At 39.8% G+C, this 16,839-nt stretch overlaps 1 protein-coding gene across 3 annotated transcripts; it reads right to left on the reverse strand.

Moving 5' to 3' along the window:
• Nucleotides 1–940: 940 nt before the first annotated feature.
• On the reverse strand, nt 941–16,508 carry kdm4c (lysine (K)-specific demethylase 4C). 3 transcript variants are annotated; one of them, XM_034301105.2, is made up of 23 exons: nt 16,374–16,508; nt 15,429–15,591; nt 14,760–14,935; nt 13,740–13,854; nt 13,258–13,451; nt 12,958–13,007; nt 11,574–11,677; nt 11,239–11,376; nt 10,194–10,384; nt 9,922–10,070; nt 8,567–9,789; nt 8,366–8,480; nt 7,349–7,530; nt 6,863–7,058; nt 6,695–6,771; nt 6,561–6,616; nt 5,905–6,013; nt 4,156–4,344; nt 3,852–4,022; nt 3,645–3,764; nt 2,865–2,957; nt 1,833–1,912; nt 1,510–1,693 (listed from the first exon to the last, which is right to left on the reverse strand). In XM_034301105.2, exons 2-22 carry the CDS (start codon nt 15,570–15,572, stop codon nt 1,880–1,882), a joined length of 3,825 nt encoding a protein of 1,274 aa, XP_034156996.2. In that variant the 5' UTR covers nt 15,573–15,591; nt 16,374–16,508; the 3' UTR covers nt 1,510–1,693; nt 1,833–1,879. The 3 variants fall into 3 exon arrangements, 2 of the variants coding, with proteins under 2 accessions (XP_026803462.2, XP_034156996.2); XM_026947661.3 differs by lacking the exon at nt 1,833–1,912 and having other exon boundaries at nt 941–1,693; XR_008301185.1 differs by having other exon boundaries at nt 1,629–1,693; nt 1,833–2,957.
• Between the last annotated feature and the right edge of the window lie 331 nt (nt 16,509–16,839).

A 16,839-nucleotide genomic window follows, 5' to 3' on the forward strand; every position in this document is an offset into this window, starting at 1 on the left:
AGTTCTTCGCAGGCTCGTGCTACGATGTTATCTTCATTACTGAGATTGTTTCTTTGTTTATTTTTGATTAGCGCTCTGCTGATAAGACAGCCAGTGTTGATTTTTTCCCCCAAAATGCTAATCGCATGAGCCATCAGCAAAACATCAAACAAAAGTGCCTGATGGAGGGGAAAAAAGCAGAGAATGACTCACAGATAAACGAGTGAAATTGCTCTGTTTGTTTCTCCCACAGTGTTGGGAAAGAAGAGGAGAACGTAGAACCAACTGTCTGAACAATAACATAAAAAAATCATCATCGCCTCCGCTGCTCACTTCAACCTGCTTCGCTTTAAAGCTCTGTTGGACTACAGCTGATTGTAAGGGTGCCAATAGTTAATAAAAATACTGCACTAATTTAGAAAGAAAATGTAATGTTTGAAATAAGGTAGCATTGAAATAAAATTATACAGCGTCCTCACGTGTTTAGATAAAAACCGTCACTCATTTCATCATATTCAGTTGTTTTGGCTCGTGAGGGGGTGCCAATACTTCTGAAGCTGAGTGTATGTTGAAACCACGAGGGTATCTGTCTGTAATATTACTAATGCATTATGGTATAGCCCAGCTTGCATTAGTTAGCATTTTGTTATCTACCCACAGTCAATTCCATAATTATTGGCACCCCTCATGAAAAAGAGCAAAAAAAGGGGGGGGAAAAAAAAAATCTATATATATTTTTTTCTTTAATGTAAATAAAATAAAGAAAGAAATCAGCTAGTTTAATTTTCTGCTGAAAGAATATAAGCAGAGACTTTATGCTAATGCTAGTTACAAATTCCATACACGTGTTGCGTGTTTATTTAAGTCTTTTAACCTTTTTATGATGTCTACGCTAAATTTTGGTGAAAATACCTTTAAAAATTCTAATCAATTCCTTTCCCAGTAAATAAAATAACCATGATGGATATTCACATTTATGTTTATTCAAATATTAATAATTCAGCCTTCAGACTTCCATACAGATATCTTTAATTTTCTTTACAGATTTGAGCACCACTAAAAATAAGATGAAATTCCAAATAAATAAGATAAAAACTCAGAAGTTAAAAGTGGGCTAAATGTGCTTTAGAGGTGATCAGTAGCAGCGTTTGGTTGAAAAGAACATAATCAGCACGTTCTGAAGCTCGATATATCAGGAGTAGTGTTAGTAAGGAGAGGAGCGCAAAGGCGATTTACAAAAGTGGCATGCAAAGCCAAGCAAATGATGAAAATAATAGCCTCTAAGGTGCAAAAAAATGGACTGGAACAGCAAGGAGAAGAGATATCATAAACAGGAGAAAACAGCATTATTTTGATATTTTGATGCTTCACCATTATTCGAGGAATGAAAAAAAAAAAAAAGTCTTTCTTCTGTCTCGGACTTCTCAAACTTCAACAAACTGACTAAAAGTGTCTCGTCTATACAATGAAAAAACCTCATCACAGTTTGTCAGCTACCTTGTCACCTTTTCCTGTCCGCCGCTGTCTCTCTTTCTTTCTTTCTTTCTTTTTTTTTTTTTCCCGTTTCTCAGTTGCTTTTGCTGCAGTTTGAGGTCCGAGGGCTCGGGTCGGCCACGTAGTCGTTCTGGAAGCGAGAGTTTGGTGTGCGCTGCCTCTTACGCTCACCCTGCGTGGTGAAGAAAGCGTCCTCGAAACGCATGCTGGAGGCTGTGGACTGCAACACACACACACACACACACACACACACACACACAGGAGCATTTAACATTATTTTTTAAAAAAAAAGAACAAAATCGACTATCAATTGCAAAAACACTTTCAGATAGATAGATAGATAGATAGAGAACGCTTACGATTTGTGTGGCGGTCTGGGAAAACCCAAACTAGCTTAAAATTCTTGTTATTCTTTCTGTAGCGTACTTCTCCACCTCAGCTTTAAAGAAACAATAAATATATTTCACCAAAACAACACGACCGGTTTCCTAAAGACGACTAAAACCTTGCTAGCTGAGTGCGATCTCCTCACGTCACGATTTGATCAAGTTGTTGGATATGAAATAGAGACACAAACAAATCAGTTCAGTCTGTAAACAGATACCGAGAGTCACAATGTCCGAATCTTTACATGCAGTTTTCTCCCTTTTCGATTCAACCACCACTTTAATTCTGGCTGAGATACACACACAAAAGAGGAAAGGAAAAAAAAATTAAATGTTAAAATATAACATTTATATTTTGCAGGGTTTTTTTTTCACAGGATGCTGCACATAAATTAAAGAAACGGTTCAGGTTCAAGTCAAATACACAGCATTTCCTCCTCATGTACCACAGAAGTAACTGATAAGGTAATGTTTGGTGTCTTACGTTTGCTTCTTTATGCTAGAACTACAAAGCTAATCTTGGATTTTTTATTTTTTATTTTTTGTTTAATCCTATCAGTGGAATGAATTCATTAAATAATTGAGTAGGTGAAAATTGTCACGTGTCGTTTTGCCGCCTGCTTTTAAGAAACAGGCAGCTGACCATCTTAAACTGGAGGGTTATGATGTCATAAAACATAAGAGCCAATCAGATTCCAGTATGCAAATGCACTCCATGCAGCACACGCAAATTGCCTACGGAATCCGGATTTGTTGACGCGCGTTTAGTTTAGCTGCTATTATTTTTGTGAAGTCTGTATTCACTCAGGTTAAACCCGGACCATGTTTCCATCTAGATCACGTCCAGCTTCTGCTACAGTTCCACCTTTAATCATCAGGAGGCGGAGCCTAGGTGATGGAATAATACAAAACTGTACTGAAAAAATAATTCTGGTTGTCCAAGATGGCCGCCTCCCATAACCCTATAGTGTCCGTGTACATGGTGAAGTCGTGTTCATGACTTACGAGACGACCTTTGACCTTTTTGGGCAGGTCCTCGTCCAGGGTGTAAATGTCCTCTCTCTTAGCCAGCACCTGAGAACCGTCCTCAAACTCCACCTTACACACACACACACACACACACACACACACAAAAACACATACAGTTTCCACAACACATAAACAAACCCCAGATAAAGACAACATGGCTGCCTTTTACGATAATACAATATTATTTATTATTATTTATTATTATTATTTATACCACGATGCTGCTGATTTCTGGATTCTGATTGGTCAGAAGGTGTCGATTCATTTTCTGTAACAGTATCTATGATGTGTTGTTACAAAAAAATGTAACTGTTGGCAATTATAAGAAAATAATCAACGTCTGTGTGGTAACAGCTGCATCACACCTCGTCGTCGTTGATTAATTTCCTAGAACAGCACACCGCTGGATGATTAATACACACTAAACCTGGTGATACTGTCATATTTTCACACACGTGAGCTTAAAGTGAGCCTTGTAGCTTTTTTATAACATACAGTTTTAGCTTATGAGACCACGTGTGGTCTCTTTTTTTATTTTCGGACACCGCATTTAGATTTCTGATCGCCGTGGTTCTGACAGCTGCTCAGGTTTGCTCGTTTTTCTAAAATGGCATGTTACAAGGCTTAAAAGCTTCAACAGAGAAGGAAATTAGAAATATTTCAACTGGATAAATAATAAGAAAAATCATGTTAGAGGTAAAAAAAAAATATATATATATACTGATAGGGATAGTGTGTGTGTGTGTGTGTCTGTACCTGATACATGTATGTAGTGTTAGAGCCCAGGTATTTAGCCCCATAAAAAAGCCCATCGGGCCACTTGACCTGCACGACCTCGCCGACCTCCGGAGGCCCGAGCTGAACACAGTCTCTGCTCTGTGTGATTATGGAGAAGTGTTAGAGTATTAGACACACTAACGCTGCGTCTTATCCACACACACACACACACACACACACACTCACCACGATATCTTCAGGGAAAGTGTCATTGCTGAAGGATCCATCATCGAACATGACCTCGTAGAACATCTGTGCCGTGACGCTGGCGATGCGGCAGCTGTAGTAGCGCAGGTTCTTGTGCTTGGCGATTACAGTTTGGCCCAGAGCCAGCTCTGTTCGGCTCACCTTCGATTTCTGTAAGAAAAAAAAATTACAAATATGTTTTTCATGCATCAGTGTTGACAATGCGCCATGGAGAGATCGCTCATCGTGGAGTGGTGGTGTGGGCGGGGCTTAAACTACAGGGGGGCGGGACCGAAGTACTCACAGTGCTGGAGCTCCGTGATTGGTGCCTGTGGCAGATGATGAACACCACGTACGGCCAGTCGTCAGGCTCCATGGTGATGCCGGCGGCGTGAGCGCACGTGACGTGGAAGGAGGTGGGACAGCGGCCACAGGAGCACTGGATACACGCACCCGCTAACTTCTTCATCCGTTTATGACAATATATACACTTCTGCAGACAGAGAAGGACATGAGAGATGGTTCATTCACAATTATAACATTAATATCATACAATAACAAAACTAATCAATTATGAAAAAAGGTGATACTGATTTGTCAAAGAATTTGTCAAAAAAATTCAATTATGATTCCATTATTATCATTATTATTATTAGTAGTAGTAGTATTATATGCAGATGTTTGTGTGTTTTCATATAAAATGAAGACATTGGGAGTCATTTATCAATATTTTATTCGTAAATCATTCGTCCGAGCGTTTACGTAAGCAATTTGGTATTCCTGAAAATCCTGTACATTCAGAAGAACTTTCGTATCTAACTCGAAGAAGACTAACTAATGTAAACCTCGACTTGATCAACTTCAGATCATATAATCTGTATGGATTTTTTATATATGGAATATACTGACTGTAAATATATAATATTTACAGCGTTTAGCAGACGCCGTTATCCAGAGCGACTTACAGAAGAGCTTTAGAGTCTCGATCAGAAACACATCCTCATGCTGGTTCACTAGGTCCGGGACTTAAGACAGCATCGAGAACATTTAGTGAAAACCAGTCGTTTTATTTTATTGGCATTAATTAAAGAACATGAAAAATAAAGAAAGCGAGCCAACACAAACCCATAAAGTAAAACAAATAAAACTGAAATAATTCTGCGTATAGCCTTAAGCCATAAACAAACGCCTCATCTGCTGGAAGATTTAGCACTCATTTATTACTACTATTAATATTATATATTATTAAATATTTTATTGCCATATAAATGAGTCACAATAACGTCCACTTCTGTCTTTCAGCCTTTACACTAATTGCTCATTTCCTGCTCCCAGCTGTCTGTGCACTTCCCCTTTTATGGAGTTTTGTGGGCGTCGCTATATGCAAATGAGCTGTGTCAGGGACTCACTTTGCACTTTACAGGTAATCAACGTACACACGTGAGATTGGGAAGAAAAAAAAAACAGTATTTCCTAAACTTTTGAAAATCCAGCAGAAACTTTTAGTCCATTTTGCTTATGCAAATATTTACACAGAAGTTTACTAAAACAGTGATAAACGAGGCCCAATAAAATGTAATTTATACCATTTGTAATTTATACAAATTCATACAATAATTTGTAATTTATAAGTTGTTAAATTTAGTAGTAGATAACGTGTCACAAATGTTCCTTCGTTATCACAAATAGCAAACGTTGCCAAAAAGTGGTGTCAGTTTTAAAACTTTTGAAAGAATTTTTATCTCTGGTTCTGATATATTTTTTTTTAAATATCTGCCTCTGAATCAGGTCTGGAGACCGAGAGGTTCTTTTCAATATTCTTTCGCTGATTTTTTGTTTCATATCTTAAACAGTTTTCTTATTGTAGAATACACTAGCTCATTTTTTTAAACGTCTTGCAAACTTTTGCACTCAACTGAATCCTGGAATAATAAACATCAGCTGTGCAAAGTGTTTCTTGAATTTAATACCTAGTGAAATAAAAACTACTTTATGTGTGTCACAGGTTTTAGTATCTCTCTGTGTGTGTGTGTGTGTGTGTGTGTGTGTGTACCAGTTTGTATCTCTGTGCAGGGACAGCGCTGATATCGATGGGACTCCTCTTCACTACGTCAATGAATTTGACCTCAGGAAGACCCACAGCACACATCACATGAGCCCATCTGGAACACATCGTACATCAACACCTACATTACACGCCATCATTTACACCTGACCAGCGTATGTGCAGAAAATTCCAGATTAGTAAAGCCGCTAAGAGCCGTGTTTAAATGTCTACAACATACGTCTGAGGGTTCTGGGACAGCGTGTGGTTACTGGTGTGACTACACATCTAAACTTGTGTCAACATCCAGAGCACAATTTCTGCTAGAACTGCCTAACAGCTGTGAATTTATTGCGACAGGGTTTAATCCTAAAAAAAACAAAAAAAAAACTCTTGGCCACTTTCATATTTTCTGTCACTTTACAGCATAATGAGTGTTCATTGCATGAGTGCAGAAAGGGGGCTTAGGATTATTGTGAGACTATTTATATATTTATAACATACTCATATTAAAACAGTAATATGGATGACAGGATATAGCTTCACAACTTAAAATGCAAATTATATATATATATATATATATATATATATATATATATATATATATATATATATATATATATATATATAAGAAAAATAGTGGATCAGAACAAGACAGCTCTCACCTGTTGTCTGTCGTTCTTTTCAACGCACCGCCTCTCAAGTTACACAAGCAGCAGTCCTGTTACACACAAACACTATATTATTAAAAAGGATTTTAATAATCCAATCTCGAATATCTGTTTGAGTGATCACATACGGCGGTTAGATCTCCACTCGAACAGCGGTCACACGTCCACTCCGGGGTGACATCATGAGCAGCGACGCCATAGCAACCTGGACAATGGGGAAAAAATAATAAAAACAATGAACTTGATCTGAATGTACAGCGTGTTTGTTAGGGAGGGGTGGTTAGGTGGTTACGTACTGGCGTGAACTTGTACGCAGCAGCGTTTACAGGCTACGAGAGGACTGGATCCATCTTCCTCCAGGAGTGTGTTGGGGGGACACGACCCCTCACGGTACGCGAAGCATATTTCAGGAATCAGAGGTCGCGACCTGGCTGTCGCCTCTCCGACCGCCATCGTGATCTCGGGTCTGCTTTCGTCTTTCGTCTCTTCAGGCTGGTGAGAAACGTTCATAATATCATAAAGCGGCAGTAAACGGTGTAACAGTAAAACGTAGCCTTGTGTAACAGATGTGCAGCAGCTGTTAATTCATCTTTATGCACTGTAATAGATAGCGGTGTTGCTATGACCACATTTCTGTTCACCGGCGTGCTTGGACCCCGTCTCTCGCTTCCGATTGGCTGATTTCAGTTTCGTTTTTGCTCTGCCCCTGTTTCCCTGTTTCTAGCATCTAGCACAAATCGCTGTAATACAAGAGGAATAGAACACCTCGGGATGCGGGTTACCTGATAGTAAGGCATGAATAGTGTGCATACGGCGCAGTGCGGCGGCGCTTTAGCCGCCGTGCTGTTGTACTCTCTCTCAGAGGGGAAGTGAGACTTCCTGCTGTGCCAGAGATGAACCAGGGGTCTCGCCCAGACGTCAGCCTCCTGCAGTTCTTCCTCCGCGGTACTCTCCTCTATGGGTTCTGATCCACAAACATGAGACGGTATAAACAATTAAGTGTTAAAAAGACATACACATATTACAGAGGTGAGTCTTTTACCTATTCCGTTAAACGACGATTTAAATTTCAATCTTTCTATGTGTTAGCTAGCAAGCTAGACTGACTAGCTAACTGACACGATGGCGTATTTGTTACTTTACACCACGGCGCCATTTAATTCTCGATTCTGATTGGTCAGAAGGTGTTGCTTAACTTCATATATTCATCCCCTTGTCCTAACCTGTAATCGTTTCCATAGCAACAACATACACACATGGTTTTCTATAATTTACGTGCCACGTAAACAGATTATAAAATGTGGGTAATTGTTGATAGGGTGAACATTTCTGTAAGGACACATTTATTTAGCTTTTACGGAAGGAGTCTCCAGTGTAAGTACTTTGTAACAAGTCTTCAAAACAGTGGTTTATTTTTTTTATTTTTATTATTATTGTTATTAAAGTCAGCAGAAAAGAAAAATAGAGGCTGGAGAAGAAGCGACTGTTTATAGCTGCTATAACATAAGTGATAATGTAAGTTCAACCAAATTAAAGGTAACTATAAACAGATAAAAAGCATGACATGTTCTGTAATAAATAAAAAAAATTGTTACTAAACAACGCCATGTTGTATCGGGCCACATCACGACCTCATCTTTGATTAATTTTCTACAACAGCACCTCCTCGTAAGTGTTTTATTCCTTACGTTACCAGTAAGAATGGGACACGTGGCTAAAAGGGTAGTGACCAAAGTGTGCGTTACTGATATATACGTATATATTATACTCGTCTTCTGTGTTGTAATTTATAAACGTACCATCATCGCTGTTGGCTTGCTGCTTCACGGCGCTTGGAACCGCCCTGGCTGTCGGTTTCCTCAGAGGGTGGCGCCAACTTTTGCCCGTCTTTCTCTTCACCGCGGGCATTGTGTACTGAGAGATAGTAAGAGAAGACAGAGAATTATTCACGCGATTAAAACATGGTCAGTTTGGGTTGACGTTAAAGTCAGGGTACTCACGATGCGGACTTCTCCCGGCTCAATGCCTGAATCTCCATACTCCGCCTCACTCATGGAGTTCTCCTCACCAGACTCGCTGCTACTGTCTGACCTCTGAGGCCTGCCCGGGGAATCAAGAAGCTCCGCACCAGAATGATGAACCACACTGGGTTCCAGATCAGTAAATGTCAGGCTCTTCTCTGGAAAGTCTGAAGGATCTGGGCACTTCACCTCCTGGCACCGAGGCTCCGCCCACATGGCGTAAGGCACCGCTAGCTCGGAAACTTCAGGATTTTGGTAGCTTAAGTTCTTCCAGATGGTAGAAGATTCCTCAAAGAGGTTTGGTAATGTAGAAGACGTGAAGTCGGCTTCATTGAGAGGAAACGAGGGCTTGTTGGGAAGGTTCTGATCGTAAGAGGTGGAAGGAGACTCACTGGAAAGTGTGTTAGTGTTAGCTGATAATGGAGAATCCTGCACAGAGCTACATCCGAAAAGTTCAGTACTGGCTTTGAGGTGATGTGAGATATCAGCGACTGGGTTCGCAGCTTGACCCATTGATGTAGATCCATCTCCAGCTTTCTTTTTGAGGAGTTCCTTGGTAGTGTCTGGATCAGAGCCGAGGGATTGGCTGATGTCTTCTTGGAATGCATTTGAGCACCAATCAGGATACAGTGCTTTAGAGCAAACGCTGGTTTCACCCATCGCATTCTGAGGTGAGGTGGATTTAGAAGGATTCAGAAGTGTGTTATTATCAGTGGACTGGACCGCGAGGGTCAGGAAGGGCATTTCAGATGACAGATTTGGAGATTTTCTTCCCTCGGGATCCTCCGTGATTTCTGGAGTAAGGAAAGGCATGTCGGACGAAGGAGCTCCTGAATGTTCTGCGAGTTCACAGGTTTCAGTAGTGACTGTTGTAGTGGAGGGATTTACAGCAGAAGGGTTTTCTTCATGAACCGCACCTTGACAAGGGGATTGATTTTCAGATGGGGATTTGCTGCTCGAGGATTTGGCAATACACGAACGTTCAGAAGGTTCTTCTGAGTCCAGCGTGTCACCCATACCAGAACCAGGAGCTTTATCAGCTGAGGTTAGAGACTCCTCGGTTCCTAAGGCTTCTCTTGGCGTGTCTTGTGGATCAGGGGGCGGGGCTTGGGTTGATGCTCTTTTAGACGACTGGACCAATAAATTGCTCTCAACTCGAGTGACCTTGACGAAACAAATCTGTTGACACAGACTAGCAGGCCCTGCAAGACCAACACAAAGTGAGGGGTTTATTTATAAATAAGACACACTTTCCTGAAATAACAAGAAAAAAAAAAGAATGAGCAAAGCACTATAGCACGAAATAAATTATGGGACAGCATCACGTGTATAACCTGAGAGGCGCGATGCATTGTGGGTTTTATGATCTTCCTCCTCTTTCGCTTCCTTTTCCTGGTCACTTATCCGTGTAGTTGTGGTTTCCACGACGACCGGCTGCTGCACGGTTTTCAGTCGTTTGGAGCGTGTGCAAGGGTAGCTCGCTCTACCAAGGGACGGACGAAATATAAAAACACGACCGTACAGATGCTAACTTTTATTTATAAAATGTTTCGAGAATTAGCTCATTAATAGCTACAGCAGGTTAAAAGCAAACTGTCATTCATACTTTTTGTTGGCTCTGGCCCTGCGGCGTCTCTGGAGCCACGTTTGGAGCTCAGGTGTAGTGCTGGGCGTGGCCAAGGTGTGGTCTATCGAGCACGTGTCTTTGCCTTGCGTCCACACCTGATATCGATCTGGTTGGAAACGTCTCACGAATGGGTCCATGGAGATCTTCACCATGTCCTTACTGCATGTGCACTGTGGAAAAGAAAAGCAGAAGAATCTAAATTAATTCACGAGTGGAGTTAAACTGCTGCAAGGCAAATCACAGGTTTATATTGATGAGCTCGTTCTGATGCGTTATCGTTTCTATAGTAACAGCTCATTCACAGGGACTTGTATAGGAGATGCTCCATGATATAAACGGATTAAAAAGATGTCTTGTTATTTAACAAAGAAAAATGTAACAATTATGGAAGGAGTCTCCAGCGTCAGCAGCGCTTTGTAACAGCCAGTATGTTTTCCACCACAGGAAAGTCTTCAGGACCGAGGACTTGCGCTTTGTGTTTTCTGTGGGGTTTTTATTGTCTGATTAACTTCAAATGGGGAAAGAAGAGCGGCTGGTGAGGGAATGACTGTTTACAGCTGCTATAACATAAGTGATAAGAGGAATAATTTGTTTCATGGACGTTGTCGAACATTAAATGTAACTATAAATGGATAAAAAGTATGATGTGTTGTTCGTTTTATATAAAATGACCAAACTGGCAAATCTGTTGTAGTATAAGAGGAATAAAATTTCCACTTCTGGACATGACGTTATTGAAAAATAATCAACTTCGGGGTGATAACAGTAACTCTGCTTCATCACACCACTGCATCATTGATTATTTTCTTATAGCAGCATGCCACATTATTTTTAATTCCTTACTCAGAGTGATAGAATGACTGTAGCTAACTACCCTAGCTATTTTAGCTACTTTAATGATGACCCCATATAATGCAATATATACAGATTCAGAACTTGTATTAGTTGAACTGTGTAATATAAGAATATGTACTAAAACATTTCTAAGTGATAATAACTGAAGTGTAGCGTACGATGAACGTACCTGAGTGGCGATTTTGCCGTAGTCGATCCAGCGCAGGCTGGCGAAGTTGGTGGACTCGGCGCAGTTGAAGCCGTGGTTGAAGCCAGCGTGGTAGCCGTAGGGAAACGTGATCATGAACTCTCCGGCTTCTTGTGTTATCTGACCGTGTACGTATATACAAACCAACGTTGCGTAACAGTTTCAGGAAATACAGATAGACTTCTATTACTTGATATCTACACTATAAGGAATAAAGTATGTGGAGAAATCATCAGCTCTACTACTATAAATCACGTCTTGTCTGATTGACTGCATTGTTTTGTGCAGAAGCATTCCTTTAAAACATCAGTTTGTACCTTATCAAACGGGATGCTGTATTTCTTCAGCACAGAAGGTGATATGAGGGTCATCTTGTGTCTGAGAAATGCTTCACAACTCTTAAAGCTGTTAGGGAAAAAACCTGCAAAAAAAAAAAAAAAGAAAAGGGGAAAAGACACACAACCGTCACCTCCATATACAGAACACTGTTTTTAACATTAAAACCATCACTACTATCCTGAGTCCTAGGGCTGCACAATATATCGAAATTATTGAAATATCGCAAATGTAAATATCGTGATACGCATATCGCAGGGGTTTGTGATAACGGAATGATTTTAATACTTCAAAAAGTTACGAAAAAAGTTTTAGGGCCAAGCAGATAGCAGAGAATGCTTTGTTTTCCTCATGAAACATGTGTATTGATTATGTCATTTTCACTTTTTAAACATATAAATATATATAGAAATATAATTACACACTTATAGCATTATCATATCGTGTATCACATTATTTAACAAGTTATGACATATCACATTTTTCTTCAACATCGTGCAGCTCAGCTGAGCTCCCTTCACGAAGAGGCTACCTGGGCGACGTTTGCATCCGGAGATAATCCCCGATTTCTCCACCAGAGGTCACCATCCTAACAATACCGAAACGTTCCCATCCACGTTACCAATTTTATTTCCTGGCTCGTGGTTCCTGGAAGCTTTTTAAGTGTATTCTCCAAAAGTAGGTTGAAACTGCAGTACTGATCTTCACTGACTGGTCTAATGCAAGCTTGACCACGTGTATTTATCCAAAAAGAGATTAATTACGTTTGTTTTGTATCAGAGGAGATGAAGCACATCTGGCAAAGCAGAATGTTCCTCTAAAGTTCCTCAAAAAAAGGTTTCGAAACTTTAGAAAATGTAGCTAACAGCAGCATATGGCTTCCTAAAAAAGTGCTTTCACATTTTTTTTTTTTTATGAAAACCGCCATCGCACGTCTTTATCATGAAGCGCTACAGATTTATTTGTTCATAGCGGTGCTATCTAAACGTTCCTTCTTCTCAGAAAATCGCAGCGTGACATCAAGCGCCTTTTTTACTACCTTATTATCTACATCTGGATATGATACTACACATCATACCTACATATCGAAAATATTACACTTCCGAAATCCCAAAGCTGCAACGTAACGAAAAATGAATGTCTATTTTTCGGACTTCGATCGTTATGTGATGTGACGTCACGCTTTAACAGACAAGTCACGTGCATTACTGAGAATAATAAATCTAATCTAGACAGAAAGATGGGATTGTAATTAGTTAACCAATTCTAGTTATTAGCCTTAAGAGCGTTGTTATGGTTACAATAACAATGCATTTTGTTTTTGTTTTTTTTTCCCCATATCAGGACAAAAGAGAGGGTGTGTACCTGTGGCTAATCGCTCCAGTCGCTTCCCGTGTTCTGGAGGAATGGCGTACCTGAAAGGTTTAAACAAACAGTTTATCTGATTAAAATCCGATCACACAAAAGATAAAGACACGCCAACATACAGAGACTAGACGCTAAACTCGTAGCTATACACCTTCCTATTTTGTCTCAGCTAATTAGCTACATTCGTATATGAGCTGTTCTGTGTAGACCCTGGATCAGTGACTTTGCCCTGATCCGGGATTTAAATGTGATCTGTTGAATCAGTTAACACACAACACGAGAGCAGGCATCTCTAACCAGGACTTGGGCTCTCCGAAGTGCAGGTAGTTGATGCTGTAGAGGTCCATGTCCTCCGTGTGCCAGGAGAAGCTCGTCTTCCACATGCCGAAGTACAGGTACGGGGTGTTCACGCCTTGGATGGAGACGCCGCAGTCCTCCTCGATCACGTCCAGGATGGAGTTCAGGTGTCCGATGTTCCACTCCTCCACGTCCTGACATCATACACACACACAAACTTTATAAAATGTGACTCAAATGAGCTCACTCTGTCTGTAAAGTCAATCATTTTCGCTATTAGAGGACGTTTTCCCTGAACAAGCCCTAAAGTTTAAAAAAAAAAAATTATACAAATGTAGACAGCGAAGTATTTCAGGATATGAATAGAATTTTTTTTTTTTCAGATCCCGACACTAATGCTAAATAACTCACGTGTAATATATTATCACGCTAAACGTCTGGAAACATCTGAAATTTTTTAACGCCGCTGTTTACAGTCTGACCTCGTCATACAGCGTCCCGCTCACGTCCGCGCCGTATATGGGTGGCACAAAGGTCAGGTTCTTCCAGTACTTTCTCTCGAGGTCCTCGTAGTTCAGGTACCGAGGGGTGCAGTACCTGCGCAAAGCAATCCAAAAATCCAAAAATCACGTGCTGTGATTACAATAAGTGACCTGACTTAATGGTTAGCAAGGAATTATGCGCAAAAAGATTCCAAAAATGAATTATAAAAGTCGCAAAAAAGATATTTATAATAAGACAAGTTAATAAGGCTGAAATTAAAGTCCAGGTGAAATGTAGCTAAGAGTATGTGAAGCTTATAGCTTCCAGTTTAGCATCATCACACACTTGTATCAAAATGTATATTAGAAAAAATTGTATATATAAAAATTCAGTGTAAATGCTGTAAGAATCCGAATCACTTCTAACATATAACTCCGCCTTCAAACTTTAGGCCACGCCTCCTACCTGAGCCTGAGCCAAAGTGATTCGGCTTTAATTCGGAGCTACGACTTGTTTATAGATCACAGTGCTAACACAGGTCACATGACCGTCCCAGTCCTAGCTAATATCGACTAACTATCTAGCCTAGCTTGCTCTCTAGATTTGATTTATTATTAAAATCAGTATTACAAGATTGTTGATTATTAAGATTGGTTTAAAGTGCCAAGTCACATCACGTTGTTAGTTTTAGTTACATTACAACATTGGAATATGAGCAACGAAACATTTTCTATCCAACATGTCGTGAAAATCCTCGTATTCGCTCACTATCAAGACTCTGTCGCTCTGTCTTTCATGCTTGTTTTTCTGTCTTGTCCCCTAACTTGCAACCTTCTTGTGAAACTCTGCTTCTGAAAAGTATGCCAAGAGACGCTTTTTTTCTAAGCAAAACGTATGTTTAAAAAAAAAAACAGCCTGAGGGAAATACTAGATGATTTGGTGGCATTATTTATGAGTTTAAGTTGCGTGTAAAGAGCTTACAATTGATGTGTGTGTGCGTTTGTGTGTGTGTGTCTCACTTGTCGCTATTCGCCAGCCTGCGGAACTCCTGCACGCTGAGCGGCTTCTTCTGGATGTTGTACTGAGTGAAGAGCCCTGATTGGCCGGCCACCATCTGCTGAATGGGCGCCAGGATGACGAGGTCATCGATGTCATCGTAGGTGCGTCTCGGCTTCCAGCCCTTCGGTGGTATCACCTGTGAGGAGACAGACCAATGATACAATTCTGCTTTATAAGAAATAATTATCCCTTTAACATTATTCTATATCAGGAAATATTTATATTTAATATTATATTTCTATTTATTTATAGCACATTTCAATGTTTTGGTTCTGCACTTAAAGAAGGAAATACGAATAAATAATGAATTTCCTGTCCAAAGTAATATGATGGAACGTAAAAGCAAGAAAAAAGAAACACAATTTTAAAAAAGATGATATATTAAGGAGAATAAGTTTGGTCTATTGCTGCACAACTAGTGCTAAGTTCACATTAATCACTGCGAATTTCAACAAAACGGCTTCCGCCTTCAGTATCCGGCAGTTTAGGGAATAGAATAGCACTTGATCCAGCACAACGTATTATTTTACACAGGAACCTGTGATGTACAAGGTAGCACAGTTATCAATCACTCTCTAATCAAAAGTAAGTTTATAAAGTGTGATTATATCCAGTGTTGCGTGACGGACCTTAGCCAGACCGGCCCGGTGCGCTCCCTGAGACTCCATGTACACCAGATACTTATTAAAATCCCGAAATTCCTCCATGGTGGGACGAAAGGTCATAATCTTACAGGTGGGGTTTGCAGAGGCGTTCGCCCCGACACCCGCCATGACGGCCTGCCTTTCCTTCCTGTGTGGGGAAACAACAACAACAACAATAATAACAACATAAAAACACACAATAAAGAGGACACACATTAAACAGAGAATAGAGGACGACTTGAAAACTGGGAGTGACGTTTCAGTGAATGAACGCAGCCACAAAGTGATCACGTGACCCACTGGGTTAAAATAATGCTACTGCTGAACCTTCTGATGCATATTAGATGATAATAATAATAATTAATAATAATAATAAATAATAGAGATATTATGATGTAAATAAAATTATAATATCAGCTTGTCATCATGCAAGTTTTTTTTTTTTAAGTTAAGGATGATTTTTTTAGACTAAATCATCTCTAATTTAAAAGTCTAGAAAGCAAAAATAAAACTTTTCTCAGTTCATGATCCATGCGAATGACTTCACATATGCATTTTATTTATTTACTTGTTTATTATTGTTTTTTCTTTTTTTAAAACCCAGGCCCGTTTTTGACAGTTAGCCAGCAGGTGCTAAACCACCAAACAAACACCAACATGCATCACAAAAAACACGCAATTTAACCATAACTGCCTTATTTATGAAAATATAACGTTTAAAAACTTAATCTCGAGGTGTGCTAGTGCAATAACTCAGCTGCCTTGTTGATGTACAGGTGGATAGCCAAGGCTAGCTAGCGTTAGCCAGTTAGCTGACATTGTAGCTAGGATTTATCCACTAAACAAACACCCTGACACGCAAGCACAACTTCAACATGCATTTCCCGAAGTATTTATTAAAGTTACGGTGACTTTTGCGTAAAAATTTACCTCAGTGTTTGAGGAAATAGCACGCGTTGTTGACAGTGAAAGCCCTTTAAATAGCCTCAGCTGTGCGTCTGGTTCAGGAGCCGCACTACAAATCCAGCCTTGCTCCCTACATCTGAGCACTACGTTTATGGAAGTAAAGATGGCGTCCAACACTCAGAGTAGTGCACTCTGTATAAAATCAGGTGATGTTTGGGATACGGCCCACCTAATATCGCGCGATTTCATTTCTTCTTCTGTGTTTGTTTGTTACAGCGAGCTCTTAAAATACATTGCCGCCTGTTGTATTAAATCGTATTATTTGAATAAAATAAACATTACTGTTTTTTTTTTCTTTTATATACTTGCTTGCTAAACTGATTCACTTCCTTTTTTTGCACACTTGAATGGTTTAATGTTTTCTAAACGGACAAAAACAAGCTAAACACCCTTCATATTAGCATTTTTATATCTTTTTTATTCATATCAT

Source organism: Pangasianodon hypophthalmus, chromosome 28, assembly GCF_027358585.1.
Source record: "Pangasianodon hypophthalmus isolate fPanHyp1 chromosome 28, fPanHyp1.pri, whole genome shotgun sequence".
NCBI lineage: Eukaryota > Metazoa > Chordata > Actinopteri > Siluriformes > Pangasiidae > Pangasianodon > Pangasianodon hypophthalmus.